The sequence below is a fragment of the Leptodactylus fuscus genome, chromosome 4 (genome assembly GCF_031893055.1).
Source record: "Leptodactylus fuscus isolate aLepFus1 chromosome 4, aLepFus1.hap2, whole genome shotgun sequence".
NCBI classification, from domain to species: Eukaryota; Metazoa; Chordata; class Amphibia; order Anura; family Leptodactylidae; genus Leptodactylus; species Leptodactylus fuscus.
The window spans coordinates 25,568,496-25,590,421 of record NC_134268.1 but is presented as its reverse complement, the minus strand read 5'-3'; the positions used below and the strand labels follow the sequence as shown (position 1 = coordinate 25,590,421).

The 21,926-nt window shown below is 41.9% G+C and overlaps 1 protein-coding gene across 1 annotated transcript in view; it reads right to left on the bottom strand.

Moving 5' to 3' along the window:
* The window catches only part of CSMD3 (CUB and Sushi multiple domains 3), a 1,052,627-nt gene that overhangs the window by 195,899 nt on the left and 834,802 nt on the right, over positions 1 to 21,926 (bottom strand). The window contains exons 40-42 of the mRNA XM_075270295.1: positions 19,735 to 19,804; positions 19,076 to 19,192; positions 15,376 to 15,585 (exon numbers count right to left, since the gene is read on the bottom strand). Of these exons, the coding sequence (XP_075126396.1) occupies positions 15,376 to 15,585; positions 19,076 to 19,192; positions 19,735 to 19,804 (397 nt within the window). The remainder of the gene's footprint in view (positions 1 to 15,375; positions 15,586 to 19,075; positions 19,193 to 19,734; positions 19,805 to 21,926) is intronic.

Below are 21,926 nucleotides of genomic sequence, written 5' to 3'. Positions count from 1 at the left end.
AGATATAACTTTTCTTGAATTCTTAAAGAAGTCAGTCTAAAAAAACGACATCCAAGAAGCTAGGAACGATGCAAAGTATTTTATAGCAATTTAGTTTCCCCTATATCGAACGATTGGAGAACTAGTCCCTGTATATTCATTGCTCTGCTGGAATTCCCATCTAAACATGGGGTATGGGGCCAGTTATATCAGCTGTGTCTCGACACTATATACAGTTCTAGGCACTTCTTTGTTCATGTTGTAAATTGGTTTTCAAGCTCTAGATATTAATTATTCCAAAACACATTATGCAATACTTTCCATAGACTGCAGGTGTCAGCTGTTGCTAATATGACACACACAAAGTCTATTAGTCAATTACTGCAACAATTCCTGCAAATTAACAGTACATTTACATATATATTTTGCTTTGCAAGCAACAAGCAGAACGTGAAGAGCCTGAAGCAGGTCTTTGAAGGAGCGGTCGTGCTTATATGAGTGCTGTGACCTCTTCACTGTTTATCTCATAGCAACCTCATCCTATGATCCCATTGACTTCTACAGTATTACAGTATTACAGTATTGACATTGCATGGCTGCTGTGAAACAAATGGTGTGCAATGTAACTAGGGAAAAGCTCATGGCAGTGAGCAAACTTTTGCAAACTTTTGTCCGGGGCCCCCTACCCCCTTCTTAGAGTGAATTTGTGATAGAGGCGGTTAAGAGCGCTGAAGCGATATCTCAAATACTTGAAAGAGGTAGAGCTTTAGTACCTACAACTGCAGTTATCAAGAATATAGAGAGTGAGCAGCGCAGTACCCGGCATGTAAACAATGCTGGGACAGTATTATATGTTCTGCAGTGGACCCCACACAATATTATGTGCCCCTCAGTGGCTCCCAAACAGTATTACGTGCTCCAAGTGGTCCCTAAACAGTATTATGTGCTCCACTATGTCCCCCAAACAGTATTACATGCTTCACAGTAGCCTCCACTTAGTATTATGTGCTCACAGTGTTCCCTATACAGTATTATATGCCTCACAGTGGCCCCCCACAGAAATATATGCTCATAGTGGCCCCCACGCAGTTTTATGTGCTCATCCCCCAAATTCTGAACCCCCATGTCCCCCTATTGCTCACACATAGCCTACACCCCCATATACCCCTCTTGCCCACACACTGACTGCACCCCCATTTCACACCTTGCTCACACACAGCCTGCTGCACCCCCATTCCCCCCTTTTGCTCACACATAGCCTGCACCCCCATTCCCTCATTTTGCTCACACCCAGCCTGCATTCCCATTCCCTCCTCTGGCTCAGGCAAGCCTGCAACTCATTCCCTCCTCTTGCTCACATGCAGCCTGCAACCCCATGCCCCCCTCTTGCTCATACATGTTCTCTTCTCTCCTTACCTTCTATCAGTTTCTGTTCCCAGCAGTTTCCTTTACCTGTGTAACACCACTGTCCTGTACAATCCAGAATATCTCCACCAACACAAGAGTCTCATCATATGGTCATGACATCATCAAAGGTCCTTTAGCCCACTAGGATTTAGCATCTAGCGTAGGAAGTGCCCTGGAGCATATGTTCAGCCCAGGACAGGTGAATATAAGTATTTTTTTTTATTTTTAAATACCTCTCCTGGGCTGGCATTTAATGGAAAGTTGGTCCCCTTTCCATTAACAATATGTATAGCGGTTGGGGAACAAGGCTTTCCCTGACCACTATCATGGTGGTCCAGGGCCCCGGCTACTAACAGTTGGACATGCGCCCTGTACCCCTCCTTGCCCGGTCGCGGTTGCACCTCAATGCAACCACAATCATTACACCATTTGGTTACAGCCATTGATCTCTCACTGTCATGAGGATAGGTCATCAATAAAAGGGAGTTGGACAAACCATATAACATTGATGGCCTGTCTTTAGGATAGGGTTGATCTTACCTTAGGGACCCCTATAGATCAACATAGCCAAGGGACTGTGGTATTTAAGTCTATAGGATGAGCTACAACAGCCTGTACAGATAATGCACTATGCCTGTGCAAGCAATAGATACAGCTTTCCCAGGAGCAGGTGATGACATATAAATGCTGCAACCTGTATAGCTACATAGGAGCCCAGTAGGTCAGTTGGGTCCTATCACAATAACAGCAGCTTTCTACTATTGCAGGTAAATGCCTATGCTAATAAACTACCTATCTAACCTCATGACTAACTAATACTGGTGGATTGTTAGAGAGACATAATAGGCATGCATTATGGGGAGATACTGCAAAATATGGGGACCATAACTTTTGTTGCACAGGGGCCTTATACGAGTGTAGGTTTCTGAAATCCTTCTGATACTTTCTTTTGAAAATAGTAGAAACTTAAACTGCAGAAAAAAACTAAATCATTAATATTTGTAAAAAAAAAAAAAAGACTCAAATCGATCGCTAAAAATCTAATATAATATGTTACTATTACACTGTCTCGTAATTTACAATTACTTAATATACTGATCAGTATAGACCAAGTGCTCAGTTTGGAGAACTAGGCACATGCTAGGTTTTACAAAGACAGTCCATTGATTTCAGTGGGAATCATGCAATTCCTCAATTCTCCTGTGGAGGCACTGCAGGGGAGCTGAACACCTGCTGCCAAGTTCCCTCATTGATTCCAGCTGATCAAAGAAAATCTCAGCAGAGGAGCATCTTGTGATCATCCTTTGGCCCTAGGACCATTCTAAAAATAAAGAGATCTCCAAAGTAGAACAAGCCACTCTCCCTGGACTAGATCAAGTATCACAGGCTGAAATTTAGCAGCCTGCAGTACTGAAGAGAACCCTAAGCATGGTTTATAGATCTCTACTGGTATTGCTAGAGTATATACTTATGTCTACAGGCACAAAGTGTTAATACACAAGATATCTCAGCTGGAGCACACCATGACGTCTAGATATTTGCATAAAAATTTCACAGCTTGAATATTAGGGATGTTTTACTAAAGACACAATTTGCATATTAATAAGTTAAAACATTATCTCCCAGTTCTTTATAATACCGCAAAATAATTAAGAAAACTTTGGCTTTAAGCTGCAGATGCATAAAATTGCTGAAAAGTTTCTTTACTCCTCCCCACCCACCAGAAGACTTACGCTGATACTTCTTATGAATTTATCCCCACAATTCTAGACCATAGAGTAGCAACAATGAAAGTGGAAGTGTCTTATTACAAGATACTAACAAGTTTGCCCAGCCCCGATGATACATAGGTTAGGGGCACCTTAATCAAACTGTGTTGTCCCCTTACCTGCAGAGATGGCTGGTCCGGTGCTCGGTGTTCTCGTTCTTCTTCGCCTTGCTGCCACCTGCCTCCCAGTTTAGGAGAGTGTGGGCGGGTACTGGGAGGGGAGACGTCACGTCTCCCCGCACTGTACCCGCCCACACTCCCCTAAGCCACAAGCCCCGCCTTCTTCCTAGCTCTTTAAACCCTAACCAGGGAGGCGGGGCCAGCGAGGCAAAGAAGAATGAGAACGCCCGGGAACCGGACCAGCCATCTCTGCAGGTAAGTAGCTACTAGAGATAATAGCTAGTCTCCCATTAGAATGAATGGACGCAGCCGGTGCGCAGGGGGTTAAGGCTGTGTTCCGGCTGCTTCCATTCATTCCTATGAAACCGCAGCGGAGCCTTCATACTGAGGATACACTCCACTCAGAATGAGCGGAGGGTATACTCAGTGTGAAGGCTAACATTGTTAGCTTTTCCCCACAATGCTTGGCCAGTAGCAAAGCATTGTGGGAAATAATCACTGATGTCGATGCCACCTAAAAATATTGTGTTCGGAATTCTGATGGCGATCGTGAAATTTTCTCAATCGCCGATCGGAATCCGATCTTTTCCGAACACGATCGCTCAAACCTAGTTCTAGTGATAGACTCCCTTTAATAATTGTATCCAAGAAAATGGTTCAATTTGTTTTTCCCAGACTTGTATGTAAATCCCCCGACACCTGTCTCTCAGCAACCAGACATTTTTCCTGGCAACCCTCTGGCTATATCTTTATATCATTATAAGGACATGTATAAGGCTCTGTTCACATCTTCATTGGAGAAAAATGTTCTACAAAATGTCGGACACTTTGACAAAACCTATGAGAACGCTTACGAGTTCATGGGATCCATTAGAGATGTGCAAACCTCCTGAGATTTGTTTTGGGTTCGGTTGGCTCGGGTATCTCAATCTTTTCCGGAAACGGAAATTAAATTATTATATTCTGAGGGTCTCTTGAGATCTCAGAGTATAATAGTTGGGGGCTCGAGGAAGGTGTAAAAAAAAAAAAAAAAAATCTTTTCCATCACCTCTTTGGGCCTCATTGCAGCATTGGGCCGGTGCTCTCTCTTGGCCTTCTTAGTGACATCATGCATCTGGGTCACTGCTGAGGTCTGTGATTGGGCCTCTCTGTTGACATAGGCAGGGTGAACGTCATGACTTCATAATGCTCAGTATACCCATGCAACCTTTGAGGCCTCAGCAGTGAGCTTGAGCACAAGATGTCACTGGAGAGCGCCGGATACCGCATGGAAGACAAAAAAAAAGGCTATTTTTACCTCTACAAGGCCTAGAATTATTATACTTTGAGGTCTTAAGAGTCCCCAGAGTTGATTTACTGCAATACATGTTCACTTTTTAGTTGCTAAGATCATCTGTCCCTAGAAACATTCCATCTTGCATATATCAGTAAGTCTAGGGGTGCTACTTTTATCTCTAATCCCAATGAATGGAGAGGGGAGGGGTTGAGTCTCCTCACAGCCTGCACGGACATATCTGCAAGTTGTTGCTATGTGTAAAGGACTGAGGATTCTGCAAATCTCACAGCTTACACTGTAAGAAAAGTATTCTATGTTCTTGTATCTACTTATGGCGGCTTGTTTGATTGTAGATGGGATATTATTCATAGACCACTAGCAGTTTTCCGGACTATGCTCATAGATTTTCATCATGTATTTTCTTGTGTTTCACTTGTTGGATTGCATGTATTTACCATGCATTTGACTTATATTTGCAGTTGCAATTTTTTCTCTAGTCCTAACTGGATACGTGTTACATTGAACAAAATTATACTCTCTATTGTCAGGTGGGTAGTCCTAGGCTGGAGCAGAAAAACAAGGACCGCCCACTTGGCATTAGAGAGCATAACTGTGCTCAAACTAACCGCAATGTTGTTGGATGCTAGAGCAGCAATTATCGAAGGATACAAGGAGTTGGTGGAAGTGGTAAAAGGTTCTCTTTAGAAATTGCCAGGAGGAATAACAGAGGTTTGAAAAAAAAATGCAGAGAAATGAATTATATATGGATACAGATAATGAATATAAACTATAAAACAACCAATCACGAGTCAAGGAGTCAAGTTAAAGGTGCAGGCGAGTTATGGCAGACTTATGAATAGCATTGAGGTGTGATGTAGTAGATAACAGTCAGCCTGGAGGATTGGACCATGGAAATGTCCAGAAATATATTTGGAGATTGAATATAAAGGCGATGACTGAACCCGTTGTAAGATGTCCTTTGTTTGCAGTTTGGCCGCTTGCTGTATGTCAGACATCTGGACAATATTGTGTCTTTGCGAATCCCAATGAAACCTGCCAAGTGTTTCACCTGACTCCATCTGCAATTCATGGGATTTTACAATAGGCTATTTAACTCCGGGTTATAAGGACTGCAAATTTATATTAACCCGTATTGTTTTCTCGTTTGGTGCAATTTGCTTACGAGAAGGGCTAATCCATATCCAAAATGTATGGGCGAATAACAAGGATTTGTACACCTTGCTATGGTAATTAAAGTGGTTGTCTAATGAAGAGCATTACCTCTCTCTAGGGTAGGGAATAAATGTATGATTGCTGGGTGGGTTGGACTGATGGGACCCCCACTTATCCCCAACCCCTGCACTGAAGGAGCATGAATAGAACTCTGCCATCCTTATAAACATTGAATGGAATGGGGCTAGGGTCCCTCTAGTGACTGGGGAGCCCCCAGTGATCATACATGTATCATTGACCTGCTGGATACCTCTTCCATATACTTCTTTCTTTTCTGTCTATCTATCTATCTATCTATCTATCTATCTATCTATCTATCTATCTATCATAATAAATTTTAATATGAGTAAAGCTCAATTTTTACCCCCAAATCCACTATTTCCCTCCACGCAGAAAATTAAGTAATATATATATGATTTTTTGTGTTAGCAGTAACCACTCAGGAGGAGCTCTGTAAAATTACTGCAAGCTGAAATAATTGTTAAAGTCAGGGGAAACACGGTGGCTCAGTGGTTAGCCTTGCAGTGCTTGAGTCCTGGGTTTGAATCCTGCCAGGAGCGACATCTGCAAGGAGTTTGTATGTTCTCCCTGTGTTTGCGTGGATTTCCTCCCATTCTACAAAGACATACTTAAAAGAAAAATATATACATTGTGATCCATATATATATATATATATATATATATATATATATATATATATATATATATATCCCTATATGGGGCTCACAATCTACGTTTCAAAGAAAAAACATTGTTAAAGTCAATGACAGCTTTATGAATGTGTTTTTAGCATGCTCTCCTAGTGGTGGAAGAAGGTATCAAGAATGTCTACCTTCTATTGTTAAACAATCTTACACAAATTAATAGTACAGCTGAAAACAGGCCTTTGACTTACCGATCCTGACTCCTGCTCATAACTGCCGTTGCTTCTCCTTCTGTGGAGGCTGTGAGCAGGAGCTGGAATTGGTAAGAGATGCCGTGGGCCCCACAAATACTATTATTATGCTCTGGGGTCTTTTCAGACCCATAGATTAATGATTAGAGACCCAGGGGAGTGGAGGAAACATAAAAAACACGGTTACTTACCTATCCTGGCTCCAGAAAGGCTTCAAGCCTATTTGTGTGACATCCCTGATGTCACATGAGCCAGGCTTGTGTCCTTATGCATTGCGACGCAAGCCCTGGTTCAAGTGATGTCCCGTACGTCATTGAAAATGGCCAACATCTGCAGGGACTGCACCAGAGCCACGGAGAGGTAAGTAATAGTTTATGTTTTTATCCTCCCCTGGGTCTCCAATTATTATACTCTGGGGTCTGAAATGAACCCGGAGTATAATATTTGTTCATGGGTGTCCACAATGGGGCATAATGGTTTGTGCAGGGGCCACTATGGGGCATAATACTTGGTACATGGGCCACTATAGGGCATAATAGTGCATGCAGGAATGCGGGGGGGTGTGTGTTTCAGTTAGGGGTATTCGGGGGGGCTTCACTTGGTCGAGTCTTTGGCTGGGGGAAGGCATGTCAAAACTTTACCATGGGGCCCCACCATTCCTAGTTACGCCACTGGCAGGAGTCCAGTATCTGGTTCCCTTGGTCCATCAGCTGTTTGAAGAGGCTGCAATATTTGGTCGTACTTATCAAACAGAGCGCCGTACATTTGTACACAGGCTGTGCTTGGTATTCCAGCTGATCTAATCTATTTGAATGGGACTAAGCTTCGATCAGGTCATGTAACCGATGAAAGTGATGTCACATGGTCTACGAAGCTGCTGCCGCTTCAACCGGCTTATCCACTGGGATCTCCGGTCTCCGATCCCAAAGATCTTTAATGGATTACCTATCCTAAGGAAAGTTTTCATTGTCAATTATCAGGGTGCAGCAAATTCAAGTTGAGGGTGGCTACATCTGTACGTTTTTGGAAAGGGTTATGTTTCACAAGATTCATAGTTTCCAATGAGGAAACATTACTTTGATAAATGGGAAGAGGTTTGGATTAAACCTGTCACTTTCTAAGCTTCCAAATACCATTTAAGTGAATACAATCCCGGAATACAAATTCGTCCACCTTCACTCGACGTCCATGCGAGCAGTACGGCCAATGCATCAAATGTTCATTTCTTATCTTTTTTTTATTACAGGGAATATTTTTTTTAAGTGACAGAATTAACTTTCTCCTTTCGGCATAATTAAACCTTTTCTCCCGATTTCTTGATGTATTAGGGAGATGTTCTTACAAAAAAAAAAAAGCCGCTCTTATAGAAATGCTGAAAGTTCGCAATTTCTTCCAATTATAGTATTAAATTGTTTTGTCAAGAATTAATGATTTCATTCTGCCAAATAAATTACTTTGTGCAAACACTGGAGCATGTTTCTTTCGTGTTAGCTCAGTCACTGTCCCCTAATCCCAAACCATCTCCCGGAGTACATTAGATATGCCTTTTTCGAAAATGACTGGCAAATTTTGCATCAATTGTTGTTATATTAAAAGGAGAAAAACATCATTTAGAGGAAACCTGCCTTGTAGTCTTATCTAATCCCAAAGAGCAGGAGGAGGCGCGCCGATTGGTACGGTGATATGGTACGGAGCAAATTGATAGACCTTAGATTTTATGGATTCAACCATATTGGGTATTTCCAAAAAAATTGAGTAGATCAAAAACTATTTTTGGCCATTATATAAATTCAGCATTTTTTAGTAGTTCTCCTTGAATGGGTAGAGACTAGCTGCTATGAGGAGTCCCATAGACAACATACAAATGGTAGAGGAGGACCTGCTCCATAACTCTCTCTTACTCACTCAAAACTGTAGAATGATCATAGAGAAATACTAAAATCTGGATATAAATGTAAAAAAACCTTTGTATTTAGCTCTTTACAGTCTATTCTGTGTTTCTGTATATTGCTGTTTCAACGGCCTCCTATTTATTCCCGTCTCCTCTCCATAGACTTCTATTGGAGATGTTTGTAAGCTTCTGCTAGGGCAAAATGCAAATCAGCAGATATTTCAGAGTGAAAGTCAGTTTAGAAGGAAAAAAGCATGATAAGTGGGTAAGATTCTTATATTTATTATATATACGTTAGTGATCATTTACATACATGATCCTCTCGGTCATATGAGTCTAGTAAGTGGCCCAGCTCCAGGACTGATGTCGTTCCTTTAGTGAATGCTCATACAGAAAGGGCTATTAGAGATGAGCGAACACTGTTCGGATCAGCCGATCTGAACAGCACGCTCCCATAGAAATGAATGGAAGCACCTGGCACGTACGCTTTGCCGGCGGCCGGCCGCTTAACCCCCCGCATGCCGGCCGCTTCCATTCATTTCTATGGGAGCGTGCTGTGAGAGTGCTGTTCGGAATGGCTGTTCCGAACAGTTTCGCTCATCTCTAAGGGCTATCATTACTATATAAGATTAACTACTAAATACACTTAAGATAAGCAGAAATTGAAATCAATCCATTTCAAGTTACAGAATATTAGTATTGTGCACTCCAATACTTGCTGCCCCACTGATCTGAGAACTGTTGGATTTTTTCTCTAGCTCCTACCATACCCAAGCAATTGCTTCTGGTACTTTCAGCATCCAATATTCTAATCAGGCTTTCTATTGTCAGGTGGGAGGTCTTTGACTGAAGTAGACAGCTGAAGACCACCCACGTGAAAGTTCAGAGCCTGGGGGCCACACAGTGGCTCAGTGGTTAGCACTGCAGTCTTGCAGCGCTGGAATCATGGTGTTCAAATCCCGCCAAGGGCATAAAACCATCTGCAAGGAGTTTGTATGTTCTCCCTGTATTTGCATGGATTTCCATCCCATATTCCAAAGACATACTGATAGGGAAAATGTACATTGTGAGCTCTATGTGGGACTCACAATCTACATTAAAAAAAAAAAAAAAAAAAAAAAAAAAAAGTTCAGAGCCTAATTAGTATATTTGGTAATGAAATTTACAAAAGAAATGGTAGGTGTTAGAGGAATAATTCCAGCTATGCCAGAATCAGTGGAGCCAAGCTCGTTATAGGATGCAATTAATTAGAGTTAATAGAGATAGAGAAAGGTCCTCTTTAAGTGTTATATCATCATGCTTTTAGGTCTGACTATATGGCAATAGGGGTCTCAGAGTTTGTTTTAACTATATATAAAGTTTCAAATCCCTTGAATACTACAATATTCAGGGACTGCCCTGGAGCTAAGGGCTGCCATAGCCACCGGGTCTCTGCTGTATAACATAGCAGAGAAATGGCAACAATGCCTGTGATCAATGCAAACACTAATTGCAGGAGTTAACCTCCCCTAATGACTCGATCAAAGCTGACATAGGCACGATTTTCCCGGCAGCCAACGGACATTAGCATTTTGGGATGGTTCAGTAGCAATCTATTACTAATATAGCCAGGAACCTATTGAAGTCTCACAGGATTGTCATTTATTGGCTTCTATTACAGGCTGTACAACATGTGAAGTCAGCAGGTATGACTACCGATCCATGTCGCTGTTAGTTCAAGGGATTAGGGCTTGGGGGGCAGCGCGCGGTAGATGAAGGTTTCTCCCGGGCCCCTAACCTAATGGAAGAACTGGAAGGCAGGTGTACAGACTAGTGACTGTCGCGGTCTGGGCTTAGAATGTGATCCGCTAGTTGAGTATCCCTCATATATAGTATGCCACATTAATGGCACATCACAGTATAGGAAGGAAGGAAGGAAGGAAGGAAGGAAGGAAGGAGGGAAGGAAAGAGGGAGGATGGGAAGGAAGGAAGGAAGGAAGGAAGGAAGGAAGGAAGGAAGGAAGGAAGGAAGAAGGGAAGGAAAGAGGGAGGATGGGAAGGAAGGAAGGAAGGAAGGAAGGAAGGAAGGAGGGAAGGAAAGAGGGAGGATGGGAAGGAAGGAAGGAAGGAAGGAAGGAAGGAAGGAAGGAAGGAAGGAAGGAAGGAAGGAAGAAGGGAAGGAAAGAGGGAAGGAAAGAGGGAAGGAAAGAGGGAGGATGGGAAGGAAGGAAGGAAGGAAGGGAGGGAGGGAAGAAGGAAGGAAGAAGGGAAGGAGAGAGGGAGGATGGGAAGGAGGGAAGGAAGGAAGAAGGGAAGGAGAGAGGGAGGGTGGGAAGGAAGGAAGGAAGGGAGGGAGGATGGGAGGGAAGGAAGGATGGATGGGAAGGAAGGGAGGATGGGAAGGAAGGAAGGAAGGAAGGAAGGAAGGAAGGAAGGAAGGAAGGAAGGAAGGAAGTGAAGAGAAGGAGAGAGGGAGAGAGGATGGGAAGGAAAGAAGGAAATAGCACACAATACTATGGATGACTAGGGAAGAAAACTAGCAAAAAAAAAAAAAAAAGTAAACCAGAAGGGAAAGTACAGAACTATAAAATAATAAAATTAATAAAAAAAAAAAAAATAGCTACATTGCAAAATGACAATTACTGTCAGTAGATATGAAGTAGTGTTTCCCTTCCCCACATCTTATCTGAGGTTTATATTACGATATTCCGTCCATGGAGGCAAAAACTATGCAGCAAAAAAATAAAGTATACCATTTAAAGAATATATATTCCCCCCATAGAATGTACAGTATTGTTCTGAAGAGATGAAAAGTGAATATGTACATTCAGGTGCCTTGGAGTTATATAGGGCTGTATATAGAGTGGAGGTTCTACATATATTTCAGACTCTTGCCCTTTGAAAGAACATAAATTTGGGTTTCTAACCTTTAGTTTTATTTTTGAAAAAAAAAATATAATGCTTTTAGGAGAGGAATTCTAAGAAAACTGCTGCAATAGAAAAAGCTTTTAGCTGACGTCTATTTAGAGTAAATCACAGGAAGCCGGGATGAGATTTTATATATTCCTTAGTATGTTACACTTTCCGGCAGTTCATTTGGGAAAACGTCAAGCTGTCACAGGCAATGTACATCTTCATGTCATACCCAGATGTCTTCACTAGTATGTGACAACGCATGAGCCAATGTCTAAGAATATGTTTTATGAGACAATCAGGATTTATGACACAGTTCTATCCACAGGTGAATGTTACTTAGACAAACAAAGGCTACCAACCAGTTGTCACTGCAGAGATGAGGGAATATTAGGCTCAGGGCTGGAAATGAGAATATATCAACCGCTATATCGCTACTTCAAGTATCTTCTCATCCATAAGCCAGTGATTTGGTGATCTCTGTCCATTGGGACCACACATGCTCATGTTTTTTATGATGGACCTTTCGCATCCACCAGGAGGACCAAGTGTTTATTTCCAGGAAATTCCAACTTTTACTGATCTTGATAACCCCAAATTTTATATCTTGTATTCCATCTCAATATGGAGGTGTCCGCCTTACCTATCCTAAAATTATTACAGGGGTATTCCACTTTTAATATAAATGTATTTGTCTATGGAATGGGATATCATGCAGTTTTCTAATATACATGTACAGTAAATTCCAAATATCCGCCGTTTATTTGGGAGTTGCAGGGTATTACACAAGACCTTATATTAATGAACTATCCTTTGGATAAGCCATTAATATAGATTGTAGGGACCAACAATCGATCCCCGCACAATCAACTATTCATTGAGCAGTGTACAAAGCCAGAAGGACGTTGCCTTGACCCATCTGCTTCCAGCTCTGTGCATTGAGTGCAAAAAAGTTAGATGCAATCTATGGTTTCCGAATCCGCATGTAGGCTAAGGAACCTATTTCCCATGGAATACCCGGTCATAACGCATTGAAAATATCAGTGCAGAGTTCTATTTATGGCCAATGGATAAATCTTGCGTACTGCATCCATGAGTTAACAGAATAGGACTAAACATGGTGTCAGTCATGTTAAATGTCACGTTTTGTATTCAGTAAGTAACTGGGTAACATACATGTGTTTTCTTGGCATACTGGAAACATCTATGCCACAACGAAGGGGGCGTTCACACACACCCGTGTCCGCCCACTGGGTCTCTGTCCTATTTCCAAGGGAAACTACATAGGGGATGGCTTTATTGTGACTATTTCACTTTGTGCAGTTACATGGCTGGGTGATTTGTAACATGGCTGCCAAACAAAGGAGACACAACAAGAAATATACAAGATTTTCTTCTCCACATACATGATGAGACAATGCTGTAGTAATACTGTATATACACTTACAGCCAAATACGTTCATGCAAACCAGAATACCTCTTTATGGACTCCAATTTCCCACAACAGAAAAAGAACATACAATCACAATATAGTTTACTTAATAAACTGTAATTCACATCATACATGTGGGGTTGGTCATGTATCATATAGAATAAGCAACCATAGACAGCATTTTGCAAAATCTTACACCTTTTATTCCAGGCTATGTGAAGCCCAAAGAAAAAGATAAAAAAGGAGACATATAAAATGATCTGGCCGTCATTTAGCAGGGAGAGAAGATATTTGTGCCAATGTTACGTAAGACACATGGACAAAGCAACAAAAAAGGACATATACCAGGGCTCACTGGGCTTGGAAGAGGCAGGGGACTTGGCAATATGTGTAGATTGAGTTATGCTTGTTAAAATAAGGGTCAAGTGAAGACAATGGGCTCAATGTGACTGTCACCCAAAGGTCTAAATACACCTGGTAGCATTCTGGGCTACGGAACTCAACATTTATTATGTGAGCCAAAAAAGGGTTAATACATCTGCCAATATGTGAAGGTGACTTCACACAAGCACTATAAGATCCATTTTTCCCTTTATCCCCATGTATTTCAATTTGCGGGAAAAAAAATTGGATCAAGTTCTATTTATACAAAACCTTAAAAATGATCAAGATCACATAGAAATAGAAGTAAACACAAATAAACAAAAACATATTAGGCATTGCCTTGTCTGAAAATGTCCATACCATAAAAAATATCAAAAAGGAAAAAAAAAAAAACCTAAATACTGAATCACCATTTTTCCGTCAATTCCTTTCCTAACAAAATTGAATGGAAAATAACCAAAATATCAGACTCACCCCAAAATTGTTTCAATAAAAACAACATTTTGTCCAGCAACAAAGACACCTTATACAACTTGTTATACAAAAAAAAATTCTGAGCGTTACAACATGGTAATGTAAAGAAGTTTTTTTTTATGTTTCGAAGTTTGAAATTTGGTGGCATTAAAACACACACAAAAAATCTACAGATATTTTTGGTATCACTGCGATTGTACTGATCTGCTAAATAGTGTTGACATATCATATATACTGCGTACTGAACCATAGAAAAATAACCTGTAAGTCAGATTTTTTCTCAGCTTTGTATGGAACATTAAGGCTGAGTTTACACGGGATATTTTGGTCAGGATTTTGAGGTCGTATCTAGAGATGAGCGAACAGTAAAATGTTCAAGGTTTGATATTTGTTTTGAGTAGCCCCTCAATATTTGACTACTCGAATCGAATATCGAACCCTATTATAGTCTATGGGGGGAAAATGCTCATTTCAGGGGTAGCCAACGTTCGATCAAATTATACTTACCAAGTCCACGAGTGAGGGTCGGGCTGGATCCTCCGAGAAGTCTTCTCCTTGCAGCGTCCCCGCGGCGTCTTCCGGCTCTTTATTCACTCTGCCAGGCATCGCATTACAAGCAGACATGCGCAGTCGGCTCTGCCCAGGCCCGATGCCTGGCAGAGTGAATGAAGAGCCGGAAGACGCCGCAGGGACGCTGCATGGAGAAGACTTCTAAAGGTAGGAGAAGAACCAGCGTTGATTGGCCGACTGTATAGCATTCGGCCAATCAATGCTGGTTCTGCATCAAACTTTTACATTCGAACAGCGAGTGGTACTCGATCGAGTACGAGTATTTCGAATACCGTAGTATTCAATCGAATACCTACTCGATCGAGTACTACTCGCTCATCTCTAGTCGTATCCAAAATGCCGTCTCCAATTGAAATCAATGGAAGCGGGTCAGTTCTTTTTTCTGAGAGCGGTTTGTTCCAGCTCCGGGGAAAAAAAACAGACGTGCTCATTCTTCAAGCAGAGTCGCCTTGTGACTCCGTCTGAAGACACTCTCTCTTCCTGACTAGGCTCATTCATTTGGGCCTAATCCAGAGCGGAGTGGCGACTGGATGCCAGTGCACTGCAGTGGCATCCAGTCACAACTACCAGTATTTTGGAGCGGAACCTGAGGCAGCCTCCACTTCAGGTTCCGGTCCGAAAAAAACCTGTGTGAACCCGGCCTAAATGTTGCCACTATGAAGTAAAATTTGTCCCACAAAAAATAAGCCCCCATACAATTATATGAATGAATAAGTTAAAAAAAACAAAAACAAATTCTATTTGTGTGTCATATAAAAGCAAAACAAAAACAACAAAATATTTTGAAATTCTATGTTTTGGGTCCATTGAATAGGTCTGACCATTTTTTATTTATTTACTTTTTAACTTTTTCAGAACAAACTTTTTACTTCACTATGAGCCCAGATAGATCTTCTCCTCTCTTTTTTATCTACACAAAAAATCCCCAAGCACTTTGGCTGTCAGACTTGTAGCCGGGTTATAAATAGACGTACTAACTGCACACAAAGTTACTAAATGCACATTTTAAAAACTTTTTATTGATTGCATTAGAATAGCAAAGTGTGTTGCTTACCTTGATAAATGATGTGAAATCCCTGTTTGTTCTGCGAATAATCACTATGGAAATACAAGCTGGTCTCATGAGTAGTGCTGAACAGCGAAGCAGGGACCTGAGGACCACTTAACCTGCCAATTACAGAGCCCGTGTCTGCAGGTCCGCTCCGTACCTCCAGGTAGTCGTGTATTGTTTCAGTGGAGAAATTGACAAATTGTAGATGCACACCTGATAAGATAAATCACGTACATTACTTTACCTAACGATACATTTAATTAAAACAGCAGATGTAAAACGCACTTCCAGCTGTTTATTGCACTTCTGCTGTTTTCATGGACTGTGTCCTCCTTTTTCTAGTGAGGATAGCTGAGATTATATGGGTCTAATTACAAGGAAATATTAAGACATTACTGTATAGTATACAAGAAAAATGCTGAAACATTAACTTGGCTACATGCCAACACATGCTAGGCATACAAGAAGAAGGACGGCAACACAGTGGCTCAGTGGTTAGAACTGCAGCCTTGCAGCGCTGGAGTCTTGGGTTCAATTCCCACCAGGAGCAACATCTGCAAGGAGTTTGTATATTCTCCCTATGGTTGTGTGGATTTCCTCCTATTCTATAATGACATACTGATAGGAAAGAAGAAGGATGAGCGAACCTCACAAAAGGACTACTAAGGGTGTGTTCACATAAAGGAATTTGGGGGGGGGGGGGATCTGAAGTAGAGCTCTTCTGGAACCCATCTCCTGTTGTCTTCAATGAGAAGCAGAGGTTGCAATAGGACACAAAAAAGAAGAGTCCTTGCTTGATCTTGCCGTGGATTCCGTGGCTGATTCAGCTGTGGGGTCCGCAGCTCAAGACACCCTCCTGATCGAGCTCATTAAACTGGGCCTAATCAGGAGCAGGATTCCGTAACAGAATGTTGATGCACTGCCTCGGCATCACTTCGAGGCTAGCCTGTGCGTAAGTTCCGAATATACCCTTAGGAGGTACACCCGTCAGTTTTGCTTAGGAATGAACTTGCTTGGTCCGAAACAAAAGTGCTATTATTATAATCTGGGGTCTAAGTAGAAGAATCAGAAGTCCAGGGCAAGCTTAGAAAAATCTCAATCACTTTCCCTCACCTCTCCAAGCCTCCCTCAAGTTATCCGGTTTTATTTCCCAGGAATTCTCTGGGTTTCTTCAAGCCCCCTGAGTGATGTCAGGAGCCCTGGGGAATCTGCTATGATACCAGCATTATGAAGATGATGCAACCCACCTGAGCACTAAGTTCTAATCACAGGTCTTAAAGAGATGGATCCACTGATGTTACCAAAAAACACAGAGATGAGATGATACAATGGACTCCAAGAGTGTTGAGGGTGATTATTGTGGTTTATTAAATCGACTCTCCTGGGCCTCAGATTATTATACTCTGGGTTACTTAAGAGACCCCAGAGTGAACCACAAAATCTTTTGGCCAAACTGAACCCAACATTTTTGGAAAATTTGTCATGAAACAAACTCATTATGAATTAGTTTGCTAATCACCATAAACACCTTTAAAGATGACAAACATGAGACCTAATGTGAACATTCATATGAAAAATTGGTAGTGATTATCATTCTGTATAGAAGTGAACACGTTTCATATTAGGTACAAGTACTCTATGAATTCCAAATGGGTGACAATTGTGTACCCTTTGGAAAAGTGTGTTAAAAAATGTGCAAAAATGTTTTACTTTTATTCATATACATTGTAGATGATTATTCAGTGTATGTTGCCTTCTACTGGGACAAAGGTATCCATACTTGGAAAATGGGTATCCATACTGGGACAATGGGTATCCATAGTGGGAAAATGGGTATCCATACTGGGACAATGGGCATCCATACTGGGAAAATGGGTATCCATACTTGGACAATAGGTATTCATACTGGGAAAATGGATATCCATACTGGGAAATGGGTATTCATACTGCGAAAATGGGTATCCATACTGGGACAATGGGTATCTATACTGGAACAATGGGTATCCATACTGGGACAATATGTATCTATACTGGGGCAATGGATAGCCATACTGGGACAATGGGTATCCATACTGGGACAATAGGTATCCATACTGGACAATGGTTATCTATACTGGGACAATGGGTAGCCATATTGGGAAAATGGGTGTCTATACTGGGAAAATGGGTATCCATACTGGGACAATGGGCACCCACACTGGGACAATGGGTATCCATTCCAAATCCAGTGGAAAATGGAAGATTGTGTGTAAAAAAAACCAAAAAAAAACAACAAAAATGGTACTTTTAAAGTGTGGAATAGTTATCCAATCCTCTGAAGGATTACATTACCACTGTGAGATAGCTTCATGTTTGTATCAATTGGAACAGATAAGGAGCTGTCATGCAGTTGTGCCCATGAAACCATAAAGTGCCCAGATGAAAAGTAAATAAAAATCCTTGAATTTCCCTCTGATGTTGAGTTTTATTAAGATTATATTCAGGTGTGTGCTATAACTGTGTCTGCGAGGTTGGATCACAACCAGTATAGCCATAATTCTAGCTCCCGCATGAGTTGTCACAGATTTATACGACTATAAAGTTGTCACAGCTATATACAGAGTTAGTAAATATACTCTTGTCCCCTATTATACTGAGAGCATTGAGTAAGCTAGGTGACAACCCACCTGGAAGCTATGTTTGTTCCTACTCTGTTTTTGCACAAATTACTATAAAATAACTAAAAATAGGATAACAATAACTTTTGGATAATCCAGATGCAGAGACCAACATATACAAGTTGTTGTGCAGCAGTTTAATGCATAGTGGGTGAACAGGAGTGTGGCTGTGCAGGGAAAAAGCCAAAGTGACCTCAATTATTTTGTTCTTGGGATCAACAGGGTTCCCAGAGGTCAGGCCGCTAAAGACTATAATATTGTGTTGTATATCCTAAATGAAGTCAGGATGAGAATACCTTTTCTTTGCTTAAATTGAAGCAAATAGCCTTAGTGAAAATATATATAGGCATATGTGCACCAGTTTAACCATTTTCATGGATATAGTCAATAAATAGCCCTTCTGCTGTCTGATTCTAAAGCTGTGTGTCCACTCACTCTAATTCATATTTGTATAAATATCTGAAATTTTTGCCCAAAAATCCCATCTTGCAGGCCAACGACAGTATAGAAGAAGATGAGGATGATACACAGGCATTTAAACTACAACACTGAGAGATGAGAGTAGGGCATGCTTCAAAGGTAATGCTCACTGAGCTCTGAAATTGAAGCTTCATAGGTAATGCCCACTGAGCTCTGAACTTGAAGCTTTATAGGTAATGCCCACTGAGCTCTGAACTTGAAGCTTCACAGGTAATGCCCACTGAGCTCTGAACTTGAAGCTTTATAGGTAATGCCCACTGAGCTCTGAACTTGAAGCTTCACAGGTAATGCCCACTGAGCTCTGAACTTGAAGCTTCACAGGTAATGACCACTGAGCTCTGAACTTGAAGCTTCACAGGTAATGCTCACTGAGCTCTGAACTTGAAGCTTCACAGGTAATGACCACTGAGCTCTGAACTTGAAGCTTCACAGGTAATGCTCACTGAGCTCTGAACTTGAAGTTTTATAGGTAATGCCCACTGAGCTCTGAACTTGAAGTTTCATAAGCAAATGGGTATATAAATTATCAAGAAATGTAATTGATGGCACAAAAACAAATTACTTACCAAAGCCAATAGGTAATTTTATCGTCCATGTGCAATCCAAACTACTTGGGTAGTTTCCTGGAAATCCAGGGCTGAGTATTACCCCACTGAAGTCAGTCATGGCTCCACCACACTGTGCTGGAGGAGAATAATATCCAATTGTCAATCATTTCATCAGACTAAGTATAGTACAATTAGAAATATGAGCTGCGTCAACTAGGCTATGGTATGTCCATTTCATAAATTCGTCTACAAGTCTCATGCACATAACAGTGAAAAATCCACATTTGGCAGAGGTTTTTTTGTAACATCTGCCGCCCCCCCCCCCCCCACACACACACACACTCATACCGTATTTGGAACAATGAATCCAATGGATAAACACACAACTCCATATTTTTAATGGGCTATTTTTGTCCATATTTTAATCTAAAACTAATTTATTAATTAGACTACAAGGGTGAAAAATCCATCTCCACTTTGCAGTCCAACAATGCTGTAGTAGTATACAGTCCTGTTTTGCTGTAGATAAGGTATCCTAAGAAGTTTGGAAGAAATGCCAATGACAGTGGTGTGGGGAATCCTTTTGCTTTAAAATCATTTTAATAAATACCTGATGGGCTTACATTTTTAAACAATTGACCACATTAACATTTTTAGTAACTTTAAGGAACACCTACCAATGCATATGGGAATTGGGTAGTTCCATCTTCTTACAGGGCCAGGCATACATGTGATGTGAGAATGTCCCTGCGCAAAATACAGACAATATAGAATTAAGTAACAATAAACAATGCAAAATATTAAGATGAGCAGCATTGCAAGAGTTACATTGTATCGCTCCATTTCAGCATGGTTAAACAGCCCACCAGTAGTGGTTACACAGTTGTCTAATATGGCTACAATTCTGCTAGGAAGTCTCATAAATAAGGTTTGTCAAAATAGTTGCTCTGAGCAACCTCTTATTGTTCGATATGCGTTCGGATTTCCGTTTGGGGAGTCTGGTTGGGGACCCTTCAAACGGAAACCTATATGCATTAAAAACTGGTTACCTGCGAATCGTGTGGACTCCATGGAATGAAAGCAGCAATTTTCTCTCTGCATGTTTCATGCAGAAACCAAGCAGAAACCGCACGGATCTCATTATAGTCTATGGGGTCCATGTGGTTTCGTTAGGTAACCATTAGAGATGAGCGAACAGTGTTCTATCGAACACATGTTCGATCGGATATCAGGGTGTTCGCCATGTTCGAATCGAATCGAACACCACGTGGTAAAGTGCGCCAAAATTCGATTCCCCTCCCACCTTCCCTGGCGCCTTTTTTGCACCAATAACAGCGCAGGGGAGGTGGGACAGGAACTACGACACTGGGGGCATTGAAAAAAATTGGAAAAAGTCATTGGCTGCCGAAATCAGGTGACCTCCATTTTAGACGAATAGTGGATTTCAAATCCGGGTCATATGAGAATGTGAACTTTGTGACTATGAGACAGGGATAGCTGTACAGGCAGGGATAGCTAGGGATAACCTTTATTTAGGGGGGAATGTTATTAAAAATAACTTTTTGGGGCTCTATCGGGTGTGTAATTGTGATTTTTGTGAGATAAACTTTTTCCCATAGGGATGCATTGGCCAGCGCTGATTGGCCGAATTCCGTACTCTGGCCAATCAGTGCTGGCCAATGCATTCTATTAGCTTGATGAAGCAGAGTGTGCACAAGGGTTCAAGCGCACCCTCGGCTCTGATGTAGCAGAGCCGAGGCTGCACAAGGGTTCAAGCGCACCCTCGGCTCTGATGTAGGAGAGCCGAGGGTGCACTTGAACCCTTGTGCACCCTCAGCTCTGCTACATCAGAGCCGAGGGTGCGCTTGAACCCTTGTGCACACTCTGCTTCATCAAGCTAATAGAATGCATTGGCCAGCGCTGATTGGCCAATGTATTCTATTAGCCTGATGAAGTAGAGCTGAATGTGTGTGCTAAGCACACACATTCAGCTCTACTTCATCGGGCTAATAGAATGCATTGGCCAGCGCTGATTGGCCAGAGTACGGAACTCGACCAATCAGCGCTGGCTCTGCTGGAGGAGGCGGAGTCTAAGATCGCTCCACACCAGTCTCCATTCAGGTCCGACCTTAGACTCCGCCTCCTCCGGCAGAGCCAGCGCTGATTGGCCGAAGGCTGGCCAATGCATTCCTATGCGAATGCAGAGACTTAGCAGTGCTGAGTCAGTTTTGCTCAACTACACATCTGATGCACACTCGGCACTGCTACATCAGATGTAGCAATCTGATGTAGCAGAGCCGAGGGTGCACTAGAACCCCTGTGCAAACTCAGTTCACGCTAATAGAATGCATTGGCCAGCGCTGATTGGCCAATGCATTCTATTAGCCCGATGAAGTAGAGCTGAATGTGTGTGCTAAGCACACACATTCAGCACTGCTTCATCAAGCCAATACAATGCATTAGCCAGTGCTGATTGGCCAGAGTACGGAATTCGGCCAATCAGCGCTGGCTCTGCTGGAGGAGGCGGAGTCTAAGGTCGCTCCACACCAGTCTCCATTCAGGTCCGACCTTAGACTCCGCCTCCTCCGGCAGAGCCAGCGCTGATTGGCCGAAGGCTGGCCAATGCATTCCTATGCGAATGCATACTTAGCAGTGCTGAGTCAGTTTTGCTCAACTACACATCTGATGCACACTCGGCACTGCTACATCAGATGTAGCAATCTGATGTAGCAGAGCCGAGGGTGCACTAGAACCCCTGTGCAAACTCAGTTCACGCTAATAGAATGCATTGGCCAGCGCTGATTGGCCAATGCATTCTATTAGCCCGATGAAGTAGAGCTGAATGTGTGTGCTAAGCACACACATTCAG